This window comes from Scardinius erythrophthalmus (assembly GCF_964197995.2).
Source record: "Scardinius erythrophthalmus genome assembly, chromosome: 20".
Classification (NCBI taxonomy): Eukaryota; Metazoa; Chordata; class Actinopteri; order Cypriniformes; family Leuciscidae; genus Scardinius; species Scardinius erythrophthalmus.
The window spans coordinates 21,289,017-21,313,953 of NC_138240.1; the positions used below are offsets into that span (position 1 = coordinate 21,289,017).

Here is a 24,937-nt window from a genome sequence, read left to right on the forward strand (position 1 = left end):
CAAGCTGAGTTAAGAACACTTTGCCTGAAATAGTTTGAACTTCATAACAATGGCTCAGGGTTACAGACTCAGCATTATTATTATCTCTGTGAGAGATATAAATACAACCATTCATGATGTGCATTTTTAATGGATTAATAAATTACCTTTATTTTTAAAAACCCAAAAATTTGTAGAAAGATGTATTTTGAACGTTTCATCTGCTGAGCGATTGGTCTCCGAGTGCATAACAGTGCATATACCACAGTACTATATGAGCATATTGACTGATCTTGTAAATTAAAAATGTTATTTATTTTGACTAAGGTCCATTCTGGAAGGGGATTCAGAGTGATACCTTTTTTTAGGCTACATATTCCAGAGTAAGTCCTGTTCTTGCTGGGTTGACATATTTTAAATTCAGTCCAGTCTTAAAATCATCTTACACTGCTCCTTCATAACATAAAAAACTCAGCTGTTAATGTTTGATGTTCCCTGAGGTAAATGTCGCCACACCTTTGGTGGGAATGTTTTGTGAGAATGCCAGGAGATGAAAATGAGAGGCTGTGAGCAAATACACACACCTATAAACGCGTCCATGCACTACTGCAAATGAAGAGAGGTTTAAAAATTGCTTGCGTTGAGTATGAAAAGACACAAAGACGAGATTCAGATTTGGAGATGAGACTCCAGTGTAAATAGAAACACAAACCAAACGCATCTTTTTTTACTCCCTATAACAGGCCAAACATCAGCGTGTTGGATGGTAAAGTGACGACTACCCTTTCTCTCATCTTTTCTTTCCATCCGTTCATTGTTTCTTTGCTTCCCCTGACTCACACTTCCTGTTCATGTATGAGATGGTGAGAAGTTTTCGAGTTCTCTCTCCCTCTCTGCTGTGTATTTATTTTCACACTGAAAGGTTCAGATAAGAGTGTTCTTATCCAGGGCTTTGCCCTTTAAAATAAGATATTGTTCTATCTAGAGCCTACACCCTTATATTGTCAATGTGGTCCTTTAGGTCGTTACAACTAATGTTAGTCCTAAGTACCACTCCCTCTCAGCGCGTGTGTGTGTGTGTGTGTGTGTTTATTCATGAGTGATCGGCTGGCACAGAATATCAGTTTCCAAGGTGATCAAGCAGTTCATAGGCGTGTCATCATTAGAAGTGCATAGCTGTTATTAGCGAGCTTTGTTTATGAGACTTGGAAGATCTACATGCCGTGAATAAACTCAAATTGTTTGGATAGCAAAAAATTAAAGCATTTATAACAGAACACACCCATTCCATAGTTTTTGAGGGTTGATTTATGCAAAGATGTGCAAAAGTTCACACAGACATTTTGCTGATACATTGTTTTCATAGCTGATGCTAAGGAATTAGCGATGCAGTGCATGCTAAAAGCTTTAGGTTAATCAACCACCAGCTGTTTAAGACATTCCTCTTGGCTTTTCTGGTCAAGTGGTTAGCATAAAAAGTGTAATTCCAGCCTGTATTTTGGATTTGGATTAGTTTTTCAGGAAATATTTTTTTGTTTTTGAAAAGAGAAGCTTTGTAAAAAAATACTCTTTCTAGTATTTTCTTCAGTAGAGGCGTCCATTGTATTACCTTAGTATGGTACTCTTACAAAAATATACCATAGTTTAAGCAACTGCATGTGGTTAACCTGGTTTGACTTGAGGTTCATATTTAGTGACTCTAGTGGTTACTATCACAGAGCTGTCTGAATCATTGTTCTCTTGTTTTTGAGCGGATTGTACAGTCATTTGTTTCTTTGTTTGCTCCAGCATGTGTTTATGACTAGTGGTCAAACGAAATGGATTTTTCAGTAGCCAGTGCTGGTACTGACATCTACAGACCAGAGCGGTCCATTGCCAATATTGCAAATGTGTGATGGTTCTCGGTAAAAAATCGAACCGTACCATTCTTCACACACGGTTCGACACGCACTTGCACTGCGGTTCATCTCAAATCTGACAACGCATATGCATCTAAAATATGGTTTGTTGAAAATAAACAAGACAGGCTAATGTATATTTCTCGATGGATACGCCTTTTTGGCTTCCCCTAAACTTTGTTCAATGCGAGTACCGCCGAATACTCAAATTGAAACATTTGAGTGGAAGACGTGAAAGAGAACTTGCGCGGGCTGTGAGAAGCTTTATATATTGAGTTCTCTTTCTAGTCTCGCTCTTGAACGGACAAATTCACACAAATTGTCAACATACCCCTCTTGGCGAGTATCCTAGCAAACATTCTAGGCTATGTCTTAAGTGAACGTAAACAGCCGATAAAGAACGCATGTGTACAGTATCAGTGTACTGGATCCATTCATTATATCTTAAAGGGACAGCAGCCTAAATATTCCTGCTTTCTGTATGTGCTTTTAATGTTAATCAAACAACAAAAGACATGTAAATCAATCACTGCTCTTGACTGAATAGGTTTTGTAACTTTAATAATGATTAATCTTTATTTAATTTATATAGTGAATATTATATGCAATGTTGTTTTACTATAGTTGATTACTTTATTAAATTACTGTACCTGAAAACTAATGTTAGATACCTAAATAATCTGAAAAGCACTTTTTATTTTATTAGTGTCTTTGCTCCATTTTATTTTTTTGTTCTGTTGCTTGTATTTAATTTTTAATTATTTTACTGTATTCCTTTTTTCTCTGAACATAGCACATACCAAACCGAAACTGTGATCCTACAACCGTGATAAAAACTGAACCGTGAGTAATTTAGAGAGAGAGAGGGAGAGAGAGAGAGAGATGATTCTCACTGTTCTGTTGCCTGTTACTCTTCCTGACAGGAAAGGCAAAACTGATAAATGACATCCTGTGCTGTGTTCTATCTCTAATGCAAACAGCCTCAACACACACTCACCCTCTCATTCAGACACTTACACATATACTCACTCTCTCAGTATTACTAATGACTTGATGCTCAGGTTGATACCCATTGTCTTAATTTCTGAATTTTGCTCTGGTGACTGTGTGTCAGTTAGTTCCTTTTTTTTTTTATGTGAATTTGAAGTGATTTGCTCATGCCCCACAAAATGTGGAATTCAAATTTATTGAATGGACCCTTTGCAATTTGGTTTTTAGGTGACACTGCGCTTGTGGGTTTAATTAGTCAAAATAATGATTTGGCCAATAGAAAATGTTGTTGTTGTTGTTGTTGTTGTTGTTGTTGTTGTTGTTGTTGTTGTTGTTGTTGTTGTTGTTGTTGATGAGAAGACCAAGGAGTTGATTTGTCACTCCCTCAGACATTGTATTAGAAACACCCTCGCAGAAGGTGTTCATTTTGTTTTTTGTAATTTCCTGCCAAGGTAATATAACACAAAGTATAGGTCTGGTTTCACAGACAGGGCTTAGATTAAGCCAGGATTAGGTCTTAGTTTAATTAGAACATCTAAGTAGGTTTTATAAATGTGCCTTAGAAAAAAAAGAAAAAAGACTGATGTGCATCTTGAGACAAAACAATGGCACTAATATATTTTAAGTTGTTTGAAGTTAGAACAGCTTAAACATGCATTTAGTCTGGGACTATCTTAAGCCTTGTCTTTGAAACCCGGGGATAGAGTTATAAATGTGTATTACATTTAAAAAAAAAAAAAAATATGAAAATATTACTAGATTTGCAATGTTGATAACTCTGGAAACACGTCTTCACAGTCTGTGAAAGGTCCATTGTAATTCAAAAAAAGTCACGCATCAGAGAAACTTTATTATTTCACCACAACAACACATTGACAGGTCACTGGTCCTGTTAAAGGTGTCTGTCATGTTAACCTGCTTCATGGTGTTTGGCTACATTTTGAAGAGGAATTAGAGCATTATGAGAAATTCTGTTCTTTCACCATGGTTGATATGCATATATATGAAATATGTCTATACGCAAATAGTCAATGCAAATGTATATATAGCATTTCAAAAATTAATTATTAATATCATCTATTAAGTAACATTACATACTGCTGTTTCGTTATTGTTAATGAAAACTAATAAAAATTGTTTTTGTTCATTGAAATAAAGCTGAAATAAAATATAAATATTAGATAAAAAAAGTGTTTTATATCAGTTTACATTTTATTTTCATTCATTTTTTTTTTAAGTTTGTTGAAGTACTAAAATTACTAAAACTAATACAAATACAGTAAAATAGAAATATAAAAAAATGGCAAAAGCACATCAAATTAATGAAACTTAAGCTAAATTAAAATGAAAATTCTCCAGGCATTTTCAATTCAATTCTGATTGGCACAAACCCCTTACTGTCACATACACAGTGATCACACTCAGTTCTGCTTGTGATCAAGGAGCTGATGACTGTTTGTGTGCGTGTTAGATACACTGTACCCTCTGTAGTCTCCTCATTAAAAGAGGCACGGTTGAATAGACACACTCACCAGTTCAACCAGTATATTTCTATGAGGTCATTGAACTACTTTCATGGGAGTCTCACCAGTGTCTTCATGTCCTGTTTTTCCTTGTAATTCACTTTCACTAAGTGTTTGTGACTCTGCTTCAGGTTCATTTCCTGGTATCACATCATCCTGGTATCACAGCTGCCCAGCTATGACACTGTGGTGGTTCTGAATACTTTGTTACAGGATGGCGAACTGGTGATGGTTGGGTTTATAGTTGAAATGTGGTCGGGGTTAATAGTCCTGCTGCTCTGTTCTGTGATATGTACAAGATGGTTTTATGCCCTGCTGGACCGATTTCATCTCTTCACTCAGTAATTGGCTAACGTCCCGCTCTTGTGCTGTGATGTCACACCCAAAGGGAGTGGCTGCTTTTTTATGACTGGGTTGTGTTGAGAATGAGATTTAGCTTCACCTTGCGGTTGTTTGCAGTGCTGCAGCAGGATTGAATTCCCTCTCCATCTTCATTCATGCTTTTCCACTATCAGAAGCACCATGCCTATTAATAAAACAACAACAACAACAACAACAAAAACATGGTGCTTTCAAGTTCAATTCCAGTATTTTTGTCTTAATAAAGAAAATTACAATATTAAAGGTAATTATATACACTGACTTTTGGGTGAGTAAGAATTTTTTTTTTTTGAAAGAAATTAATACTTTAATTTAAAAGTTGACAGTAAAGAATCACCTAATAAAAACTGCATGTATACATAATCAAAGAATTTAGAAAAAGAATCTGGTTTCCACAAGAACGTTTAGTTGTACAATCATTTTCAATATTGGTAAAAATGTGAAATGTTTCCTGAGCAGCAAATCAGCATATTAGAATGATTTCTGAAGGACCATGTAAGAGTCCTGAACGGGACGGTTTTCTTAATCCTGCTCCCGCACCTGCAACGTGTGTGTTCCAGTCCCGCCCGCACATGCAATTCTGTTACAGCTTGTAGAAATTGTGTGAAAAATGTCACACACATTAGGGCTATGCTAAACATTCAGAATAGCAGACATAAAACATTGCATTTAACTAAACTGACTGTAAGATAAAGTACTGCAAGCACAAAACATGACAAACACATTCAGCCAGTTTTTTTTATTAGACCTATAAAAATATATTAACTTTTAAAACAAAACATCACAGCTAGTGGAGCCTAAAAATATATTTCAAAAACAACAACAGTTAAAGGGATAGTTCACCCTGAAATGAAAATTAACTCATAATTTACTCACCCTGGTGTTGTTCTAATGCTGTATGCCCTTTTTTGTTTTATGACCACAAAAGGAGAATTTAAAAAAATGTCCTGTTCGCACTTGTCCATATAATGGCGGTGAATAGCGACCAGTATCAAGCTTTTTCAAAAAGACGCAAAAAAAGTATCACAGAATTATCCCATGTGACACGTGTAATATATTGTGTTCTGGGCGTATACAATATGAAATTTAATGGGTTTGTTTTTATGAAAATCCTGACCTTGGCCGATGGTCTGTGCCAACCCGATCTCACTGCAATTCGTACATATTTTACGAGGTGGCTAATTCGTACGAATTGCCCAATTCGTACGAATGACATAGCCCTGACCTCACCCCATCACTGGGGTTTAGACAAATTGTACAAATTCGTACGAGTGAGGTCATACGAATTAGCCACCTCGTACAAATTGGTCGTGAGATAGCGTTGTCTGTGCATGACTGTACGTTCATGATACAGTGCCGCAGTTTATACCGACTCGCCCAGAAAAACACACAATTGGCGAGAGATCCAGATGTACAAAAACGCAACACAAAATACAATCCATGTATAGCCTATATCTGTTGTGTTTTTCATAACAAGAAGTTGCGCTCACATCCGTCAACTGTCATTCTGACTGTCATCTGACAAAGGGAGTTCCGGTCCGGAGATATTTAACTCAGTGAAGAAAGTTCACTGACACTTTTTTGGTGGGATTTCGAGACGTTGTACTTCATGTTGCGTATTTACTTAAAGCCCCACTAGGTAGGAATTCCGTTTTGGTCAAACAACGACCCCTAGAGTCGCTGTGGACTACTTGTATTTAACGTTACTGTCGTAAATACCACTCACGCAGAGCAGTCTCTTCACTCACGGCCTGATCCCCTCCCCCGTGTATACCGGTCCCTGTTCAGTCGGATGGAAGCTGTAACGAGTGGAAATAAGGTGTGTCCCCTTTAAGAGCTGCGCGCCCTGTTTAACTGTCGGCTCGAACACCCCGTAAGCGGGTTGTTTCTGTTTGATGCTCATTCTTGTCCTATTTTTGTCTATCAAGTTATGCTGTGGACGGTAGAACGTGTGACAGACAGTTACACGAGTTCGATTGGGGAATAAACACAACGCGTTACAATCGTCAGACATCGAACAAGCACAGCTAGCCTCCGAATATGTCTAAGTTACTAATCCATCAACAAGAACGCCAGGTGCTTTTTAGCTCACACCAACGAGCGAAAGCTTGTCCGAGTGATATACAATATAAGCAATATACTTACAAGTCCAACAGCATGCGAGGACGTGTTGGGGGAAGTGAGGTAGCCTATGCCGTAAAGCAGTCAAATTTTGTAGTTCTCTTTGTGCTCGGGTTACTACCCGAACCCCGAAGTTTAAAAGTACGATTAAAAACGATACAGACCCCGTCAGGCTATGGCAGACGTGTCATTCAACCTATTGTACCATCACAAGAGTCTTGGAAATATATTATGAAGCTTGAAAAGTTACCTGGTGCTGCTTTAATGAATTAATAAAATAATAAATCACTTGGCCTAGCCTACTACAGATTGCTATAGAGGAAGAGAATGTTACTGATTGACTGCTTGAACTTCATTTGTTGACTCATCAGAAACCATAAAAAATCTTTTGAACCCATTTGAACAAATTAGTGGTAATTAACTGCTTTTGTCTCGTCCAGACAGCCACAGGTCTGGGGAAAAAAGAAAAAACGGGTTTGTGACTTCCCTGGGTAGAATTTAGATTTTTGGTATCTTTTAAGTTAAAAACATCCTCTTTTCTTCCTTCTCTTTACAGGAGCTGGTAAAGCACAGTGTTAGTGGACAGGAGGACATTAAAGACACAGATAATCTGGTGCAGGAGACCGACAGTCAGTACGGCACATGGGAGACAGGACTTCGCACAGATGACAGGTGAACACACACACGTCGCCAAAACCAAATTAATTCCTAAAAGAGACATTTTCCCCAACTTCCCAACATAGACACTGTACCTGAATGACTCCAAAAACTGACCTAAGCCACTGTTTGTAACTCAACACCAGGATCAATTGCATCTATTGAGTGGGTCATCTGTAACAGAGCTATAATGCTTTAATGATCTCATGGACAGACACACAGGCAGATACATCTTCATTACAGAGCAGACTGGGTTTGTCAGAGAGGCTTGGATACAGTAGTGACTAATGCAAGAGGGATTCAGATGAAATGAGAGCTGATGAATGTCGATCATTGGGTTGGACTGTGTTTTGAAATGGTCTTTGGATGGGTGGACATTGTGTTTGTCTATTGACAGGGATGTCGCAAAGGCAATGTACTGTATCCACATTTAACTTAAGTGAGTTACTCATCATAGTTAGCTGGTAACTTTATTAGGAACTGCTAAATTAAATCAAATTATACGAACGGGAGTCTGATCATCATTCAGGCTTAAGTGATGTGTGCAAATCAAATTAAATACATGGGCTACAAACCTTCTGTTACTAAAACTGTGATGTTACGGAAGTAGCCATCTTTGAAGTAGTCTTCCATATTGTGATACACATCCATATGTAAAAAAAAAAAAGAAAAAAAGAAGAGTTCGAACTTGAAACTGTCCATCGGTTGTTGATTGGATAGAGGCAGATATGAAGGAAATTAAATCTTGCAGTCGATTGTAAGAAAGGGGCAGGATTTAATCAGTCAAAATGATTGGAAAAGTCCATCAAGAAGCATGTCTTTCCGGAAAATTTAGTTAGGACATTATGATTTAAAAATGCATTTATAAAATAGAGCGTGAAATTTCACTTCAAGCCAACTTTAAATATGCTACCACCATTGCTACAAACTACTTTTACTTTGGAGAAATTTGGCATAGGGTGTTTTATAATTTTTTCGCCCTGCTAATATATTTGGTCAAATGTGACATTCTTTATATTATTACAACAAAATGCAAAGAAAAATATAATAAAATAAAAAAGTAATCTAATTACTTAAAATCTAATTTATTTATAAATTAAACTCCCATCAGCTGGTGTGAAAAAAACAACAACCTCCTAGCAACCACTATAACAGACTGGAAGCGAGTTTTACACGATCAGACATTTTCTTAAAGATTTTCTTAACTCTTTCCTCTCCATTTTTTATTTTTTTTTAAGTTGCCAGCTACCACCAGCATTTTTGATCATTTTCACAAAAATGTAATGGCCCCATGAATATTTTGTGTTATGGATATCCGAGCATGCAATACGTCAAAAGAAAGAACAGAGCCTCAGCTCAAAAAAAAAAAAAAATTAAAATCAAATACTACAACGTGCATAAGCAATGCTTTTATCGCTTGTTTCTTCTTCTTTTCCCTGTGTATTCTGCACTCTTTTAGGAGATGCATAATAGCGCCCCCTACCTTATAACAGTGAAAACCTGGGGAGTAATATTAACTAGTCGTGTTTTTTGCTTTTTCTATACATTTTCTGCACAAATTAAACGTGTTCAAATATCCCTTTTCTCCTCCTCAGCCTCACTCCAGCTACACCTTCATCTGAAGGAAACCTCACCCTGTCTCCACGGAAGGCAACCCCACCTCACACGACCGAACAATCCCCTCTCTTCGACGCACCCGATGGCTTGACCACATCTCCTCACAAGCAGACAGAGCTCCCGTTCCCAGAGGTCAGTCTTCATCCTTAGACCATAAACGGATAGTTTATCCAAAATTGATGAACTCACCCTTGCGTTGTTCCAAAACCATCTGAAATACAAATGAAGATATGTTTAATGAAATATTAGAGATTTCTGTCAATCCAAAAAATCCAAGCAATCAAAGCTTCGAAAAGTTCATAAAGTCATTGTAAAGGTAATGCATGTCAGTAGAGCTGTTTAATCCAAGTTTTCTGAAGAGACACAATCACTTTATGTAATGAACAGATTTAATTTAGGTGGTCATTGAGGTGGAACAAACATAGGTGGCAAACGAAGCTAAAACAAGCTTCCTTGATTCTCTTCAGAAGACTTATCAAAAAGCTCAAACTCTATGGATTTCTATTTACAATGCCTTTATGAACTTTTTGAAGTCTCAAAGTTTTGGTCGAATGGACTTCTGATTGACAGAAATCTCTCAGGTCTCATTAAAAATATTGTCATTTGCGTTACAAAGATTAACCGAAATCACATATGTCTGGAATGACATGAAGGTGAATCAATGAAAATGTTTTTTTGGGGGGGGGGTACTATTTTTTACTATCCCTAGAAAACACTTATAGACCTTAATTTGAAGGCAAACACACAAAACTATCCATGGCATTTGTTTTTCTGTAGGCACCCACGACACTGTTAGACTCAAGTGCGCTACGGGCCAGGGTCCACTTAAACAAGAAGAGCACTCGCAGAGCCCCTCCCTCACGAGCCGCCCGACACAGCGCCCTCTTATCACAAGTACCCGAGGGAACCGAAGCAGGAGATGATGAATGGCGCTACAAGGACTCAACAGGTACTTACACACATCTTAGCAGCTGGACACGTGCGTACCTGTACATCTCATCCCATGGGTTTGGATTTTAAGTAGGTTGCGGGTCCTCTTTGGGTCATAATTGTCTCTGTAGTGTAGCGGAGCCTATAAAAGCTTATAGTCCTCGACACTCGCTTCAATCTTTCTCTCTGTCTGTAGAGGAGAAGAGTGACTCTCCTAACCAGGGGGAGGAGTCCGACTCTGAGGAGCAGGCCAAGGGAACCGACTCCCGCACTTCCTCCGTGTCTCAGCCTCAGAGAGTGGCTCTCTTCCCTGGCATGGACCCATCTGCTTTGATGGTAAGACTTTTGGGATCTGCAGACTTTTTAGTTTGCAGACCAGAAAAAATTCTGCGATTCTTCCTATTGAAGTGTCTAGCCCTGTCACCAATCCGCTTGCAGCTTGTGACTTGAGGTTCATTTCAGGCTCAGCTAAAGAAGAGAGGAGAGTCAGACAATCAGACAGACGGCCCCGCGCCCTCTCAGCTCTCACGCTCACCGAAATCTCCATTCTTGCCTCGAGCTGCCCGTGTGCTGCCTCCTGCTGGCGGTAAAGAGAACGGGTAAGTGCTTTGTTAGGTTCATGGACATCAGAAAGTTTCAGAATCATCTCTTGTCTGGCAGTCTTGACCAGTTTTTCTGTCTCTGTCCCCTCTCAGAGAAGAGTCCTCACCTCAGTGGCTGAAAGAACTAAAGACTAAAAAACGTTTGAGTCAGTATGAAGGCGACGGTACAGCCTGAACAAGCAGGTAAACGGTCTTATGTGTCTGTATGAGTAACTGCATTATAATTAGACTTATACTAAATCACAATACTAAAACTTCTGTAGTAAATGGCAATAGCAATGGTTGTTTTTTTTGTTTTGTTTGATACCTAAAAAAAAATGTTAAATATTAGTATAAATATGAACAATTTAACTAAAAACAATGCCATGGTGCCTTAAAGTATATCTCAGTTATGAAAAAGTTTTTTTTTTTATTCAAGCAATAGAGCAAATAAAGACAGCAGAACAATGATTGCTTTAAGTGTTCAAGTAGAAAAATAAAAAATCTAAATAATTTACATTAGTGGCATGATAGTTTTCACTGCATTATTATTACATATAATACTTTCATACTGATTCAGTTCTGTCTTTTTTGTTTTTATATTTATTAATTTCTTTCTTTCAATTACATTTTACATTTATTACATGCACATGCTTTGTTTTTGTGTCCAAACAATGGAAGTCGTAATCACCAAAACTTTTTGGTCACCAACATTTTTTCAAAATATGTTCATAATTAATTTTGGAGTGTACTGTCTCTTTAAGAACTCCAAGGTCCAGAACTTTACTGATAACTATAAAAAAAAATTATCACATTAAATAAACCACCAGAACACAGGCAAACACATCAAGGTACTTAGCAAAAATCCATGTAAGATGATCAAGTTTTGCTGAGTTTTCTGAGATGATTTTATGACCTTTGACCCCATAAAAGTACATAGTATAAGGCATTTACATGAGGTGAGTTACTAAGCATTATTGATGTGTTTCTGTCAAAAAGCAGTCAGACCATAATAAAGTGGTGGTACTACTTACCCTGGAGGAAAAGTGATACTTTTTTTTAAATACATTTTGATTTGCACTTCTGACATCCCTCATTATTATGTATTTTACTTATATATGTATTATGTTTTTTTTTCCCCACCATCTCAGGATGCCTTATAACTGCAGTATCTGTAGCTGTAAACTCGTGACTGAAGCCTTAACCTTTGACCTGGACTTGACGGGAATTCTGCTGCTGCCGCTGACTACGACATCATTCAGTTTCGTTGGTTTTTCTGGCCTTCCTCTCCAGCCTGAGTCGTGTACATGTGCATGGTGCCTTTCTAAAAGATTTCTGGCTGACATAAAGGACGAAGCAGAGGTCTGTGTTTGAAGCGTGTGTCCATGTATGTGTTGTCGAGTTTCTCTGCAGTTCTTCGTCACATGAGAGAGAATTATTTTTGCATAGAGCCACTTTAACCTCTAGTGAGCGAGCGATCATTGTTTATAGTGGAACTGTGGGACCACACGCACCTACAAGTAACCTGAAGTGCTTCATATAAGTGGAGTATGATGCTGGTTTATTTTTACCCTTTATGTTTATATTAGCACAGTTCTCATGCTTTTTTTTCATTCACTTGATGATTATAGGCATCAGTTGCACATGCATTTCCATAGACGTCATGATTTTATTTCTAAACTTTATTAGTCAACAAATCATTAATGAGCTGTATAGAAAGTGTATTTAGTTATGACACATTCATGTAATCACAGAAAGTTATATTTGTATTAATGTCGGTTTGAATGATCAAAAAAGGAGTCGAAATTCTTCATTTAAGAAGAACTGCGGCCCTCTGAACTGTATGTGTGTTGATGTGCGTGTGTAAACCTGATTGGATGGGCCACCAAATGAAATTAGTTCATCATTTGTTTGCACACGGTTTCACTCCCAATATCCCATATTTTGCGGTCAGATTTGGGGCATTGCCGTATAATGGATCATTTGTTTAATTTCACCATTTCATCATCTTTTCAGTTGAATCCATAATATCATGATTGGAAAAAAAATTGCGCATGTACAATCAGTCATTCCCTTTCTTTCACTTTATTTTTGGTATTTGTATCCCAATACTTCACTTGCTTTAATGATGGGCCAAAAATGATGGTAGGAAATTGCACAATCAGCATATAAATCTTTTTCTTCCCTTACAATGTAATAATGAATGCATACAAAGGGAAAATGTTTTATTTGTGTCCCTCACTCACATCTTAAGTTTTTTTTGTTTTGTTTACTAGTTCGCTTAAGGGAAGTTTGAAATGTCAAAGTACTGTAAACATTGTTCACATTACATTGCACACTAGTTGTTACCGTATTTTTAAAAGAAAAGAAAAATGCTGGGTCATTTTGCCACTTAACAAGCACTTTCCACCTGTTAATGAACAGCGTTTCTGACCAATAGTCACTTTTGTAACGCATGAATCTTCGTTGATGTCTATGTTGTGATGTTGGTATGCCGACGGTATGCGAGTAATGTGTCCTACGGTTCTTTTTTTTTTATTATTATCAGCTTCTTTTATTTGTCTGCCTACAGTTGTTATAGTCTGTTTAAGGGTAATTTGTCCTTTTTATTTTAAATTTGACTGTAAAGATGTTCATTGCACTGTTGTAATGCCAGTGTCCAATACTGTAAATTCGTAATAAAATTTACTATAAATTGATTTATCCCCCCTTCTTTTTCTTAAAATTGTTCTTTCCGGAACTTGGGAAGAGCTCATCTATTAACACCATTTTTGGCAGACAAATTTAATCACAAAAGTTAATGTGATTTTAAAGTTCAATTTCCATGCACTTAATTTTCAGTCTACAGGGTGGGCCATTTATATGGATACACTGTAATAACATGGGAATGGTTGGTGATATTAAAGTCCTGTTTGTGGCACATTAGTATATGTGAGGGGGCAAACTCTGAATGGCCCTCAAGGTCTCCCGATCTGACCCCCTTAGACTTTTATCTTTGGGGTCATCTGAAGGCAATTGTCTATGGTGTGAAGATACGAGATGTGCAGCACCTGAAACTACGGATACCGGATGCCTGTGCTGGCATTTCTCCTGCGGTGTTGCTATCAGTGTGTGAAGAGTGGGAGAACAGGGTTGCATTGACAATCCAACACAATGGGCAGCACATTGAACACATTTTATAAGTGGTCAGAAACTTGTAAATAACTCATGAACGAATAAAGTTACGTTGAAACCAAGCACACCATTGTTTTTCTTGTGACATTACCAATAAGTTTGATGTGTCACATGGCCCTCTCCCTATTGAAAAAAACAAAAGTTGTATCCAAGATGGACGACTTCTAAATGGCCACCATGGTCACCACCCATCTTGAGGAGTTTGCCCCCTCACATATACTAATGTGCCACAAACAGGACTTTAATATCACCAACCATTCCCATGTTATTACGGTGTATCCATATAAATAGATTAGGGTCTAATTCTAACTATTAACTACGACTTTTGCCTCAATAAATTACTACACTGTAAAAAATTATTTTCATGATTTATCACAACATTTTTTTTCTTTTGTCAAATAAACAATTCATTTGGTTCAGATTACATATTTTTAGTTTCTGTTGATTAAACAAATCTCCTTCATATTAACTCAGCTTTTTTATTTGACTAAACTTCCTTTTTTTCAGTTAAACCAACAATATAATTTTACAGTGTAAAAATACTTATTAATAGTTAGTAAGGTAGTTTAAGTATTAGGTAGGATTAAGGAATAGAATATGTAGGATGTAGAATACGGTCATGCAGAATAAGACATTAATATTTGTTTTATAAGTACTATTAAACAGCCAATATCCTAGTAATGCCTGCTGATAAGCAACTAGTTAATCGTGAGAATTGGACTCGAAACTAAAGTGTTACCTAATTTTCTGATTAAAGCTTATTCTGAAAAGACATTAACATGCTTTACAGCTATTGAAATATTACTGTAATCATATAATCAGAATATTCCAAATAAACTAAGACATACACAATATTTTTCTGGGAAAATACTGGAGATGTTTGGTCTTGAAATAACCATTCAAACATATGGGGTCTGGTTGATTTATTTATTTATTTTAAGAAAAACTTTTAGCAAGGATGCATTGAATTTCTCAAAAGTGATAGTAATTTATAATGTTACAAAATATTTCTCTTTCAAATAAGTGTTCTTTTGAACTTTCTATTCATATAATAAACCCACAAAAAATATTAAATGGCACAACTGTTTCCAACATTGAAATAAATAAGAAATGTTTCTTAAGCAGCATATTAGAATAATTTATGAAGGATCATGTGACTGAAAACAGCAGTAATTATGCTGAAAAAAAAACAGCTTTGCATCACAGGAATAAATTACATTTTAAAATATATTAAAATAGTAAATAGTTATTTAAAATGTTAATAATATTACACAACAGGAATGCATACATTTTAAACTAAATCAAATTATATTAAATATCAGTTTCACATATTAGGTGGTCACAAGAAACTGAAGGCGTGCAAATATGACTGCTGTATATGACGTTAAAATATTTTTTTTCTACAATTTTCTCATAATGTGATATTCCATTTAAACATTTTCTCTGAGGCAGAAGCTAAAGTGTTTTCAAGATGCTCGTTTTTGTTGCTGTTGTGACAATGAGGTCAGGTACATATTTGTGTAGGGATGCCAAAACGAGTCCCCTTTTGACAATATTTAGTGTCTTGTATATAGATAAAGAAATAAATATGAATTAGTATGTTTTGAAAGAGACTGAATTTAATAAATTAATTATAATTCCAATCAATCAAAAAGTCCAATCCACTTACAAAACAGTGAATGCTCAAATAAAAGCTCAGAAACATTCATAACGCAAAATCACTTATTTATTTCTCAGCAGTAGCAAATGGAATCACTGACACAATTGAAAAGGTCAAAGATAAGCATTCAGAAGTGAAGAGTGGGGACAGGAGGAGGTGTTTCAGAAGCTTGGGGGGGTTAAGAGGATTGCTGGGAACTTAGTTAGAGGGTTGAAATGCCCCTCTTGGGTGATATTGCATGTCACGGATGCGCCTCACAGATTGGATCTGAGGAAGCAGGGCCCCAAACTCAGAGCACTCCTTAAACTCTCCTTTCTCAAACAAATACTGGTAGCCTCTGTATCCTGGGTACTGATAGCCCACCCAGCTGTAATGGAGATTAAAACAAGAAGTGAAGAAAAACTGTTTTTATACAGGAGGACATGGAGAGTATCAGAAGATGTGAGATTAATGTATCATGTCAGCGATATTTTTAAGGTTTTACTCACGTGCCACTCTGCACACGAACTGAAGAGACTTTCTCATGGTATCCATGAGCGTGGAAGCTGGGGACATCATCGTCTACGATCTCAATCTTCTTCCCAGCAAAGTTTGGGTTCTCGTAGAGTACGATCTTGTGTTCCTGGCTGTCCTGAGGGGACATAAGAAGTGCAGAAAAGTATATTGAAAGAACCCATTTAGGACAAATCAATATACACATTTGCCCATGCTTGATTGAAATGATGAAACTGTGATCATAAAAATTGTTTGATCTAAAGATGAATGCATAAACGCTTTGAAATTAGTCTTGTAAATTCTTTCCAAAACTACTTAAAAAATAAATAAAAATAAATTTTATATATATATATATACAGTACCAGTCAAAAGTTTGGAAACATTACTATTTTTAATGTTTTTGAAAGAAGTCTCTTATGCTCATCAAGCCTGCAGTAAAAAAAAAAAAAAAAAAAAAAAAACAGTAATATTATGAAATATTATTACAATTTAAAATAATGGTTCTCTTTTTTCATATATTTAAAATGTAATTTATTTTTGTGATGCAAAGCTGAATTTTCATCAGCAAGTACTCCAGTCTTTGGTGTCTTATGATCCTTCAGAAATCATTCTAATATGATGATTTGATACTCAGTTATTATCAATGATGGAAACAGTTGTGCTGTTTAATATATTTTTTTTGGAATACTTTTTTAGGATTCATTGATGAGTAAAACGTTAACAGCATTTATTCATAAAAACAGCATTTATTCAAAATAAAAACATTTCTAACAATATAAATCGTTACCATCACCTTTTATCAGTTTAACACATCCTTGTTGAATTAAAGTACTAATTAAAAAAAAAAATTTATTGTTCCCAAACTTTTGAACGGTAGTGTATATTGTTACAAAAGATTTCTAATCTAGATAAATACATTTCTTTTTAACTTTTTATTCATCAAATAATCCTGAATAAAGTATTAAAATGATTTCTGAAGGATCATAAGACACCAAAGACTGGAGTACTTGCTGATGAAAATTCAGCTTTGCATCACAAAAATAAATTACATTTTAAAGTATATTAAAAAAGAGAACCATTATTTTAAATTGTAATAATATTTCATAATATTTCATAATATTACTGTTTTTTTTTTTTTTTTTTTTTTAACTGCAGGCTTGATGAGCATAAGAGACTTCTTTCAAAAACATTAAAAATAGTAATGTTTCCAAACTTTTGACTGGTACTGTATATATATATATAGATATAAATGACCTTATTGTTATTCTAAAATGTGTAATATATATCTTATAATGAAGAATAAGTGTGTAATAACTATTTTTTAGTTACCACTTTAATGGGGCGGAAGGCGACGATGCAGTCACTGCGTCTGCTGTTGGTCCAGGCGTCCCAGCGAGGATACTCACCCTTCTCAAACACATACTGTTCCCCCTTACAGCCGGGCTGCTCATATCCCACCCACCTAGAACAAAAAGTAAACAACTTTGTCATGATTTCTCGCTCAGTCATTTTAAAATTTCCCAGTGCTAATTCAACAGCACTGGGACATTTTACCCTTTGCATCACTCCGCTTGTCTGTGTTTGTAGCGTTTCAGAAAAGACTCAATGAGCGATAATGAGTTGTTTCATGATGTCTTGGACAGGGTTGCCAGATATGTGTAACAAAACCAGCTTTTGGCCAATCAAAATGGTTCCAATGACAGTTTAAACTAATCCAAATACCACAACTCAAAATATGCCACTCTTATACCTAAACTATATATTTTACAGTCACAATTACTATAAAATCTGTGTATAGTAGTAATCATAATCAGTCTGTTTTCATGAATAAATTATCTTACCTTACGACTGACATTCTTTGGTGGGGTTGATAATTCTTTATTTTTTTACTTTTTCCGAATATAAACTATTTACAGTGTGTAATCTAAACTAAACATTAACTTAACTCCAGGTCCACTTAGTGCCAGGACCAGGACCGTTTTCTCTAGTGAAATTGAAAAACCGTAGTGGAATATTTCCATGTGTCGCATGGTACCAAGTGAAGCTTAGTTTGAATTCATTTCCCTTGGTAGCGGAACAAAATAACCATTCAAACTGAATTTTTATGTTTCTGTGTTTAAAACGTCAGTTACTCAATATTAACTTCTTGTTAATTGAAATTAATGCAATATTGCATTTGCATTCAGCTGTTTTTCTTCTCACACACAAACTTACGGTCCACACAGCACCAGTATTGAGCCCACTTTCTCCACATCCGCCTCCTGGAGGTTGTTACAGGGCCCAGTCAGCTCATGACAACGTCCTTGAAAGTTTTCCTGTTCGTAGATCACCAACTTTGAAGGAAGAGAGAGTATAAAGGAAGATAAGTAGGAATAACGGATAAGTATACACCACAGGTACTCTGAGTCTGACGACGTGTTTGTACCTTGAAGGCACTGGCAACTGGTTGTTTTTGCTTGGTTGCAGGGTTCAGGTGATCAGTTGCCATAGTGAACCAGGATGGGTGTGATGAGCTTTGTTCAGAAATCAAATTAGGAAGCAAGCAATAATTATTAGTGTCGAGAGTGTAGATGACTGAATATTGCAAAAGCATTACAGTCTGCATGAAAGACATGGCTGAGTTATATTCCATACTTAAGTAGATAAAACGGTGGAGATGAAAATAACACAATTACAATAATAAAGCAAGCAATAATGTGTATGTCTTACCAGCTCCGGGGTGTGTCAGTCGCTGTGTGGTGGCATCAGCGGCTCAATATATATGGGAAGCTCAGGGGCGGAAACACTGCCAAACATATCTCTCTCCAGAACACGCTCATAGTCTGGTCCTAATAGGCTGACCGGCTGGCACTGGGAGGGCTGAAGAAGTGCCAGCCAAACATCCTAACCCTCGCCATACTACCCTCCCTTTTCTTTTGATAGCCCACAAAGTTATTTCATTAGTTGTCAGTTTTCGCCCAGCCACGCTTTGTTCCATATCCCATGATTCAGCACAACCTGTGCCAAGAGTCGAGGACCTACAACCAAGAGTGACAGACTCTGGATGTGGAACTGAAAGAGAGAGGCAGATGCATCTTTGCTATTTAGAATTACTGTGAAATTTCTGTGAAAACATCTTAGTTTGTCACTAAATGTGTTTCAGGTAATATTACACATATATATTTTTATCTATGGCGTATTGTTTGAACCCACCTTGCTGTTAACATAAATGCAAGTCTATTTAAATGGGGCTTAAAAAGAGAGATAGAGTTAGCAGATCTGATATCCCAGTGGAAGCTTATACAGGCCTTTACTGCAAAGGCTCTATAGCAGTGGTTCTCAACCAGGGCACCTCAGAAAACTGCTAAATGGGCCACAGTGTAAGGCCGTGTGTCCACCAAAGCGTTTTTAGCCAGCTGAAAACGCCTAGCTGTGGTCACTTGAGAGCGTTTTGCCAGCGTTGCGTTTTTTTCAGTCGAGACACTTTGCTTGTTATGATACGGAATATCCGCGAAAGTGTACTAGTATCTCATTTCACGCATATTTTGTTTCTGTGTTGATTCTATATTAAAATGTCAATACAATGTAATGTATTTTCTCTGGCTCTTGTTTTAAATGATTTTGTTCCGTTATTATGTTTGTTGTTGTTATCTGTTGACGTACATTGTAAAATGCAAGCAAAATGTGGCGGACGCGGTTGGTCGGTGTGGTATTAGTCCCGCCCCTCCTCTACTGTGATTGGACGGTTGGGTAAAAAGTGACAGTGATGAGCGCTGCGTTTTACCAAAAGTTGAATATTCTTCAACTCTCGGCGACCTGTAAAAAACGCCGAACGCTCAGCGCTTCAGCGTGAAAAACACGCTCAGCGCCTCGTTACGCTCATGGCGTTTTAAAAACGCGGAGCTCCCATTGAAAACAACTGAAAAAACACGCCAGCCGCGTGAAAAAACGCTTTGGTGGACACACGGCCTAAAATGGTACTGGAGGAGAGCAGGTATGAATTAAGGTGTAGGAGTTTATTCAGGAACACAAATCAACAAGGCTTTTGCAACACAGTCATGTGTTAGCCAGCCTTTTGCAGTCCTTAAATATGAGGCAAAAATGAAATTCAGGAATGTATTCACTGACACAGTTCAGAATCAAACATCAACTTAACTAGAAGTCCATTCGGAGAATAATCCATTCATGATCACAAGGAAGATTAGTCCATACTCATTGAGGAAGGAAAGCATCCCTTACTATGGCCAGACAAACACTAAGTGTGTGTCCAAAATCGCCACCTATTCCTTCAAATAGGGCACTATTTGAGGGGACAGCCATTTGTTGTGTGGGGACACTCATTTAATACCACAATGCACCGCAATAACGAGTGTACAACCAGTGATCAACGGCTAGAGAATACCCATAATACCCCGCTGTAAGGCCTGCCCAATCGGTCCAACGACAGTTTCCGATAAGCGGGTGAAGGTTTACTGCGTGTTTTTGTCTTTTCATCGTGGCAAAGTAATTTAAATCCAATTTAAACAATTCAATTGGTTATTGATCTTTATATAATAGTTTAGCGACACATTTGATTATTCTATTTAAAGGGGACCTATTATGCAAAATTCACTTTTGTATGGTGTTTGGACATAAATGTGTGTTGGCAGTGTGTTTGTACACAACCACCCTACAGTGATAAAAATCCACTCACTCCTTTTTTTTTAATCCCCATAAATCATAAGCAGTGTCTCCAAACGACCTGTTTTCAGAATGTGGCTTTAGTGACATCACTAAAACCACAGGCCCCGCCCACGAGTGTTGACTGACACTGCCGTTATAACTTAGACCCGCCCTGATCGAGTTCACTGCGAGTTGTACACATCCGCCATTGCTGCGGCAAAGCACTCACGAGAAGCGTCGAAGCATCTCCCAATCGTTGAAGGTGTTGTAGCTGGATGTATTCATTCACATAGCTCTCTCTATTTACTCTTGAAATCTGCCAGCCACTGAAGACGAGGTGGATTCATTTTGTTTTCAAAGAAAATGCGCCCTCAACTCTACAGAAATTTATGTAAGTTACTTATGCACTTCTTATACTGTTTACTCAGCTCTAACAGTGATTTTCTGAAGAAAAACTGATGCCTCATCTTTTGTGTGACATACAGTAAACTTTATTAAACTCATCAGTATATTTTGTGTCATCATTCAGACAATTCAGATCGTCAGACAGAGTCCTACAGCAGGCTTGCATTAATAGTGCAACGTTATACAAGCAATGCCAAATAGGTTATAATCGTAATTAAACTAAACTATACCTGTTCCAACTCCATACAGCATATTCTCTGACTCTGTAGTCTTATGGTCGAAATGAACACCATTACTGTGACTGTCTGTTTTATTATTATCATCTTCCCTGTTCTGGCTCTGATCGCGGCTGCTTAGGCTCCGCCCCCTGTGCCGTGAACCAGCAGCTCATTAGCATTAAAGGTAGGGTAGGTAGGAATTTTATAAAAAACTTTTTTCCAAATTTGTTTAAACTTTCTATATATATCAATACATAATTAAAATGTAAGTACTCTGAAAAAAAGAGTATAAAAATCGAGTGACTCTAGACCGTTTAATCTGCATTAAACACAGCTCATTATTTCCATTTGGGACGAAACAAAGGATTGGCTTAGGCGACTGTCACTCTCTCACAACCATGGCAACCACCCTTTTGCCACAGGATCTGCCCACTTGCGCGAACCCGTTTGATTTGAGGAATTCAAGAGGCACGGAACCTAGGAATAGCAAAACAATGGCAGAGAAAGAGCAATCAAAATTCACATTACCGGCATATGCAGTTAGCGAAGGCAAACAAGGCAAAAAAAAAAAGGAAGACAGTACTAGAAAAGGTAATGAAAAAAAAGTCTTTGGATAAACAAAGAAATAAAACGCGTCAATATCCTTGGACCCTAGTTGCACGGCCTCTTGCACGACCTCCTCTGCTTCGCCCTCGACCCCGGACCTGTCCTCGAGCTGACGATGCGGTACTTGTCTCTGGAGTGTAGTCCTCATCAGAGTCAACAATGCTTTCATCATGGAAACTCTTACATGCAGAACACCATATATGTTATGAATCTTACACGAAATTCATCTTCATCACAGTGTAACTGATGGTAATGGAAAAACGTGTATCAATACAACCTGTTTTTAGCTTTGCCTTATAGTTATAACTAGCTCGTTAACGAATCAAAAAATATATATTTGAAACTTTACCAATATCAATATGCTAGCTTGATAGTGAGTACTAAAATACATCTTATTTGTTTATATTCATAATAATAAGGTTAGATTTTTTTATTACATGTGATTCTGACATGATGTCACTACATGCACTGTGCTCCTTCCTCTCCGCTCGTCTCAGGCAGAGCAATAATGCGTCTTCCAGCTCAGCGGTCGGAGTCGCGCGTTCATGCATTTTGGGGGTGTGGCTTTGGAAGGAGCCCAGAAGGGAGGGGGTGGAGTGAATGGAAATAATGAGCTGTGTTTACAACAGTCGTGAGAGGTCTACAGACACTCGATTTTTAAACTCTCTTTTTCAGAGTACTTACATTTTAATTATGTATTGATATATAAATAAAGTTTAAACAAATTTGGAAAAGAAGTTTTTTAGACAATTCCTACCTACCCTACCTTTAAAGGAGAAGCACTAAAACAGTGCGTTTTTCACAGACCCAAAAAATGATGATTTAAACGTGCTGTAAATAAAATTATTTTGGGCATTTTGAGCTAAAACTTCACATACACACTCTGGGGACATCAGAGACTTATTTTACATCTTGTGATAAGGGGCATAATAGGCCCCCTTTAACTCTTTACTCTTATCCTCGTTCATTCGGGTGGAAAAGTCGCACAGGGTCCTCGCACCGGTCGTTAATATTATGCGGGCCCACAATCACAAACTAGAGTTTTTGCTCACTAAACAGAGATAACTGGCTAATATCTTAGGCGGTTGCATTCACGCTTACTCAATCTAAGATATTTTGTATAGCCCCCTGTGGTCAGTATACACTTGAATTAAAGTAACGTTTACTTTATACCATGGCCATGGCAAAAGGTCTGTGAACCATCCCCAAAAACTGCAACTAACATCCGAAATGCAGCTAACACCAGGCCTCTGGTTACAGGACACATGAAGACTGATAAGGTTATGACCCACAGGAATCTTAGAGAGAGGTTGAACTAAATATAACCACTTAGGAAATGTATAAACGTATACAATTTTCCCACCTCGGGAGTGTCCTTTTATAGATATAACTTTTCTATGCATTAATTCAAACTCTTTTGGATTAATGTTTCAGAATTGTATACTATGGTTAACAAAGATCACATGTGTAGTGTGTTTGGTATCTATGAACTCCAGTTTTCATTCCCTATTTGTTAATTTACATTACATTTGGCTAACTCTTTGACACATTAGTATTATAAGAATCTTGAAGGTTCTTCTCTTAAACACCCAATCAAATTACTTATGCAAATGCCCTGCTAGAGGACAAAGGGTCGTAAAACTTCTTACTGGCTCACATACCTCCAGAGGGAGTGACATCTTCACACTTTAAAAGAAAAGAAATTCTAACATGAAGATGATGCTGATCTAGAAGTCTTCTAAGAACCCTTAAGTTTGTGCCAGGCTGCGGCCTTGTTTTTCCATTCACCAAAGATCCTCTGACTCCAACTGGTTCTCTCACATCAAGACAACATCAGCACAGATCAACTGGAGCCTCAACAAACTTGACATGCAAGTTTCAAACTTATGCCGAACTCATGCCGACTGCATGATTTTAGCCCCGATTTTGGCTCGCCGACAGGTTTTGAGAAATCGCCGACAAATGCCCGAAATCACAGGCAAATCGGTGCTCGTTCACGCGAGTGACAATCACGCAGTGTGAATGAGCAAAGACGCGATCTGAGAGAATCACCGACGAGTCGCCGACGCCCGTGAGATATTTGGCATGCTAAATATCTGGACCTGTCGGCGATTCAAAATCCTGCTGTGTGAAAAGTGTTCTGACTGAAAACTACATCGGCGATGACCGACAGCCAATGAGAGAGCAAGATAGAGCAGCGGGGAGTTCGGGGAGGAGTTATAGGCCACAATATCAGTATTTTAGTAGATATATTTACAATTATATCAAACAGAAACAAAACACAAACATTTGCTTGACCAGCAGCAACAGCAGCACATTGCAACATTATTTATTTACCCCAAACTCTCTTTGCAGAACACACAGTCCTCGCTCCCCTTGTCTTCCCAGCCATTTCCTCACGCATAATGTTTTTCTTTTTCTCCTTTTCGCTGCAAATCAGTGCACAGACAATTTGGATCGCAAGCTTCTTGCAGGCTATAATTTTTAATAACAATTTCAAACTCGCGCGAGAACTGCGGTCTTACGCACGCGGGATTTTGGAAAGAACAGTGACCCGACTCTTTTGAAAATCGTGCAGTCTGAACTCGGCATTAGTCTCATTATTCGAAACATTAAGTATCCCTACCCCTTTTAAAGAAGGGAGTGTTAGAACTGAACTGATGGTTTGCTCAAGGCTGTGGATCTGCTGAATTTCCAGCAATGCTATAACTTGCTCTCCTGTATTCTGCTTCAGCTCTCTTTCCATTGCTAAACTGTATGCATGTATGAGTCTGTATGTTTGTCACGTCTTGTTTTGGTTCATGTTTTATGTCAGTCATGTTTCCTGTCTTGTCATGTGATTCCCTTGCCCTCATGTGATCCTGCCATGTGCTTCCCTAGTCTCTTGTCTCATGTTGTCATTGGTTAATTGTCTAATCATGTTCACAGGTGTGTTTTGTTTAGTGATTAGTCCATGTGAGTATTTAAGCCCTCATGTTTGCCATGTGTCTTGGTCAAGTATTGTTTGTGTAACCACTGTGTGGTGAGTGTTCGTTTATGTCAAGTAGGGATGGGCAAATGA

The 24,937-nt window shown here is 37.5% G+C and overlaps 2 protein-coding genes across 3 annotated transcripts in view; one reads left to right on the forward strand and one right to left on the reverse strand.

Annotated features, from left to right (window-relative positions):
* Window positions 1-13,376, forward strand: part of LOC308680777 (uncharacterized protein) — a 39,037-nt gene extending 25,661 nt beyond the window's left edge. For both annotated transcript variants that reach the window (XM_081349108.1, XM_081349109.1), the window contains exons 7-13: window positions 7,449-7,564; window positions 9,145-9,298; window positions 9,944-10,115; window positions 10,293-10,432; window positions 10,559-10,695; window positions 10,792-10,881; window positions 11,829-13,376. In XM_081349108.1, the coding sequence (XP_081205234.1) occupies window positions 7,449-7,564; window positions 9,145-9,298; window positions 9,944-10,115; window positions 10,293-10,432; window positions 10,559-10,695; window positions 10,792-10,873 (801 nt within the window). In that variant the 3' untranslated portion in view covers window positions 10,874-10,881; window positions 11,829-13,376. The remainder of the gene's footprint in view (window positions 1-7,448; window positions 7,565-9,144; window positions 9,299-9,943; window positions 10,116-10,292; window positions 10,433-10,558; window positions 10,696-10,791; window positions 10,882-11,828) is intronic.
* Window positions 13,377-15,709: 2,333 nt separating this feature from the next.
* On the reverse strand, window positions 15,710-18,512 carry crybb2 (crystallin, beta B2; the record flags this gene model as incomplete). The annotated part of the gene is made up of 5 exons (XM_081348844.1): window positions 18,432-18,512; window positions 18,221-18,339; window positions 17,336-17,468; window positions 16,000-16,142; window positions 15,710-15,878 (listed from the first exon to the last, which is right to left on the reverse strand). Exons 1-5 carry the CDS (start codon window positions 18,492-18,494, stop codon window positions 15,710-15,712), a joined length of 627 nt encoding a protein of 208 aa, XP_081204970.1. The 5' UTR covers window positions 18,495-18,512.
* Window positions 18,513-24,937: the final 6,425 nt, after the last annotated feature.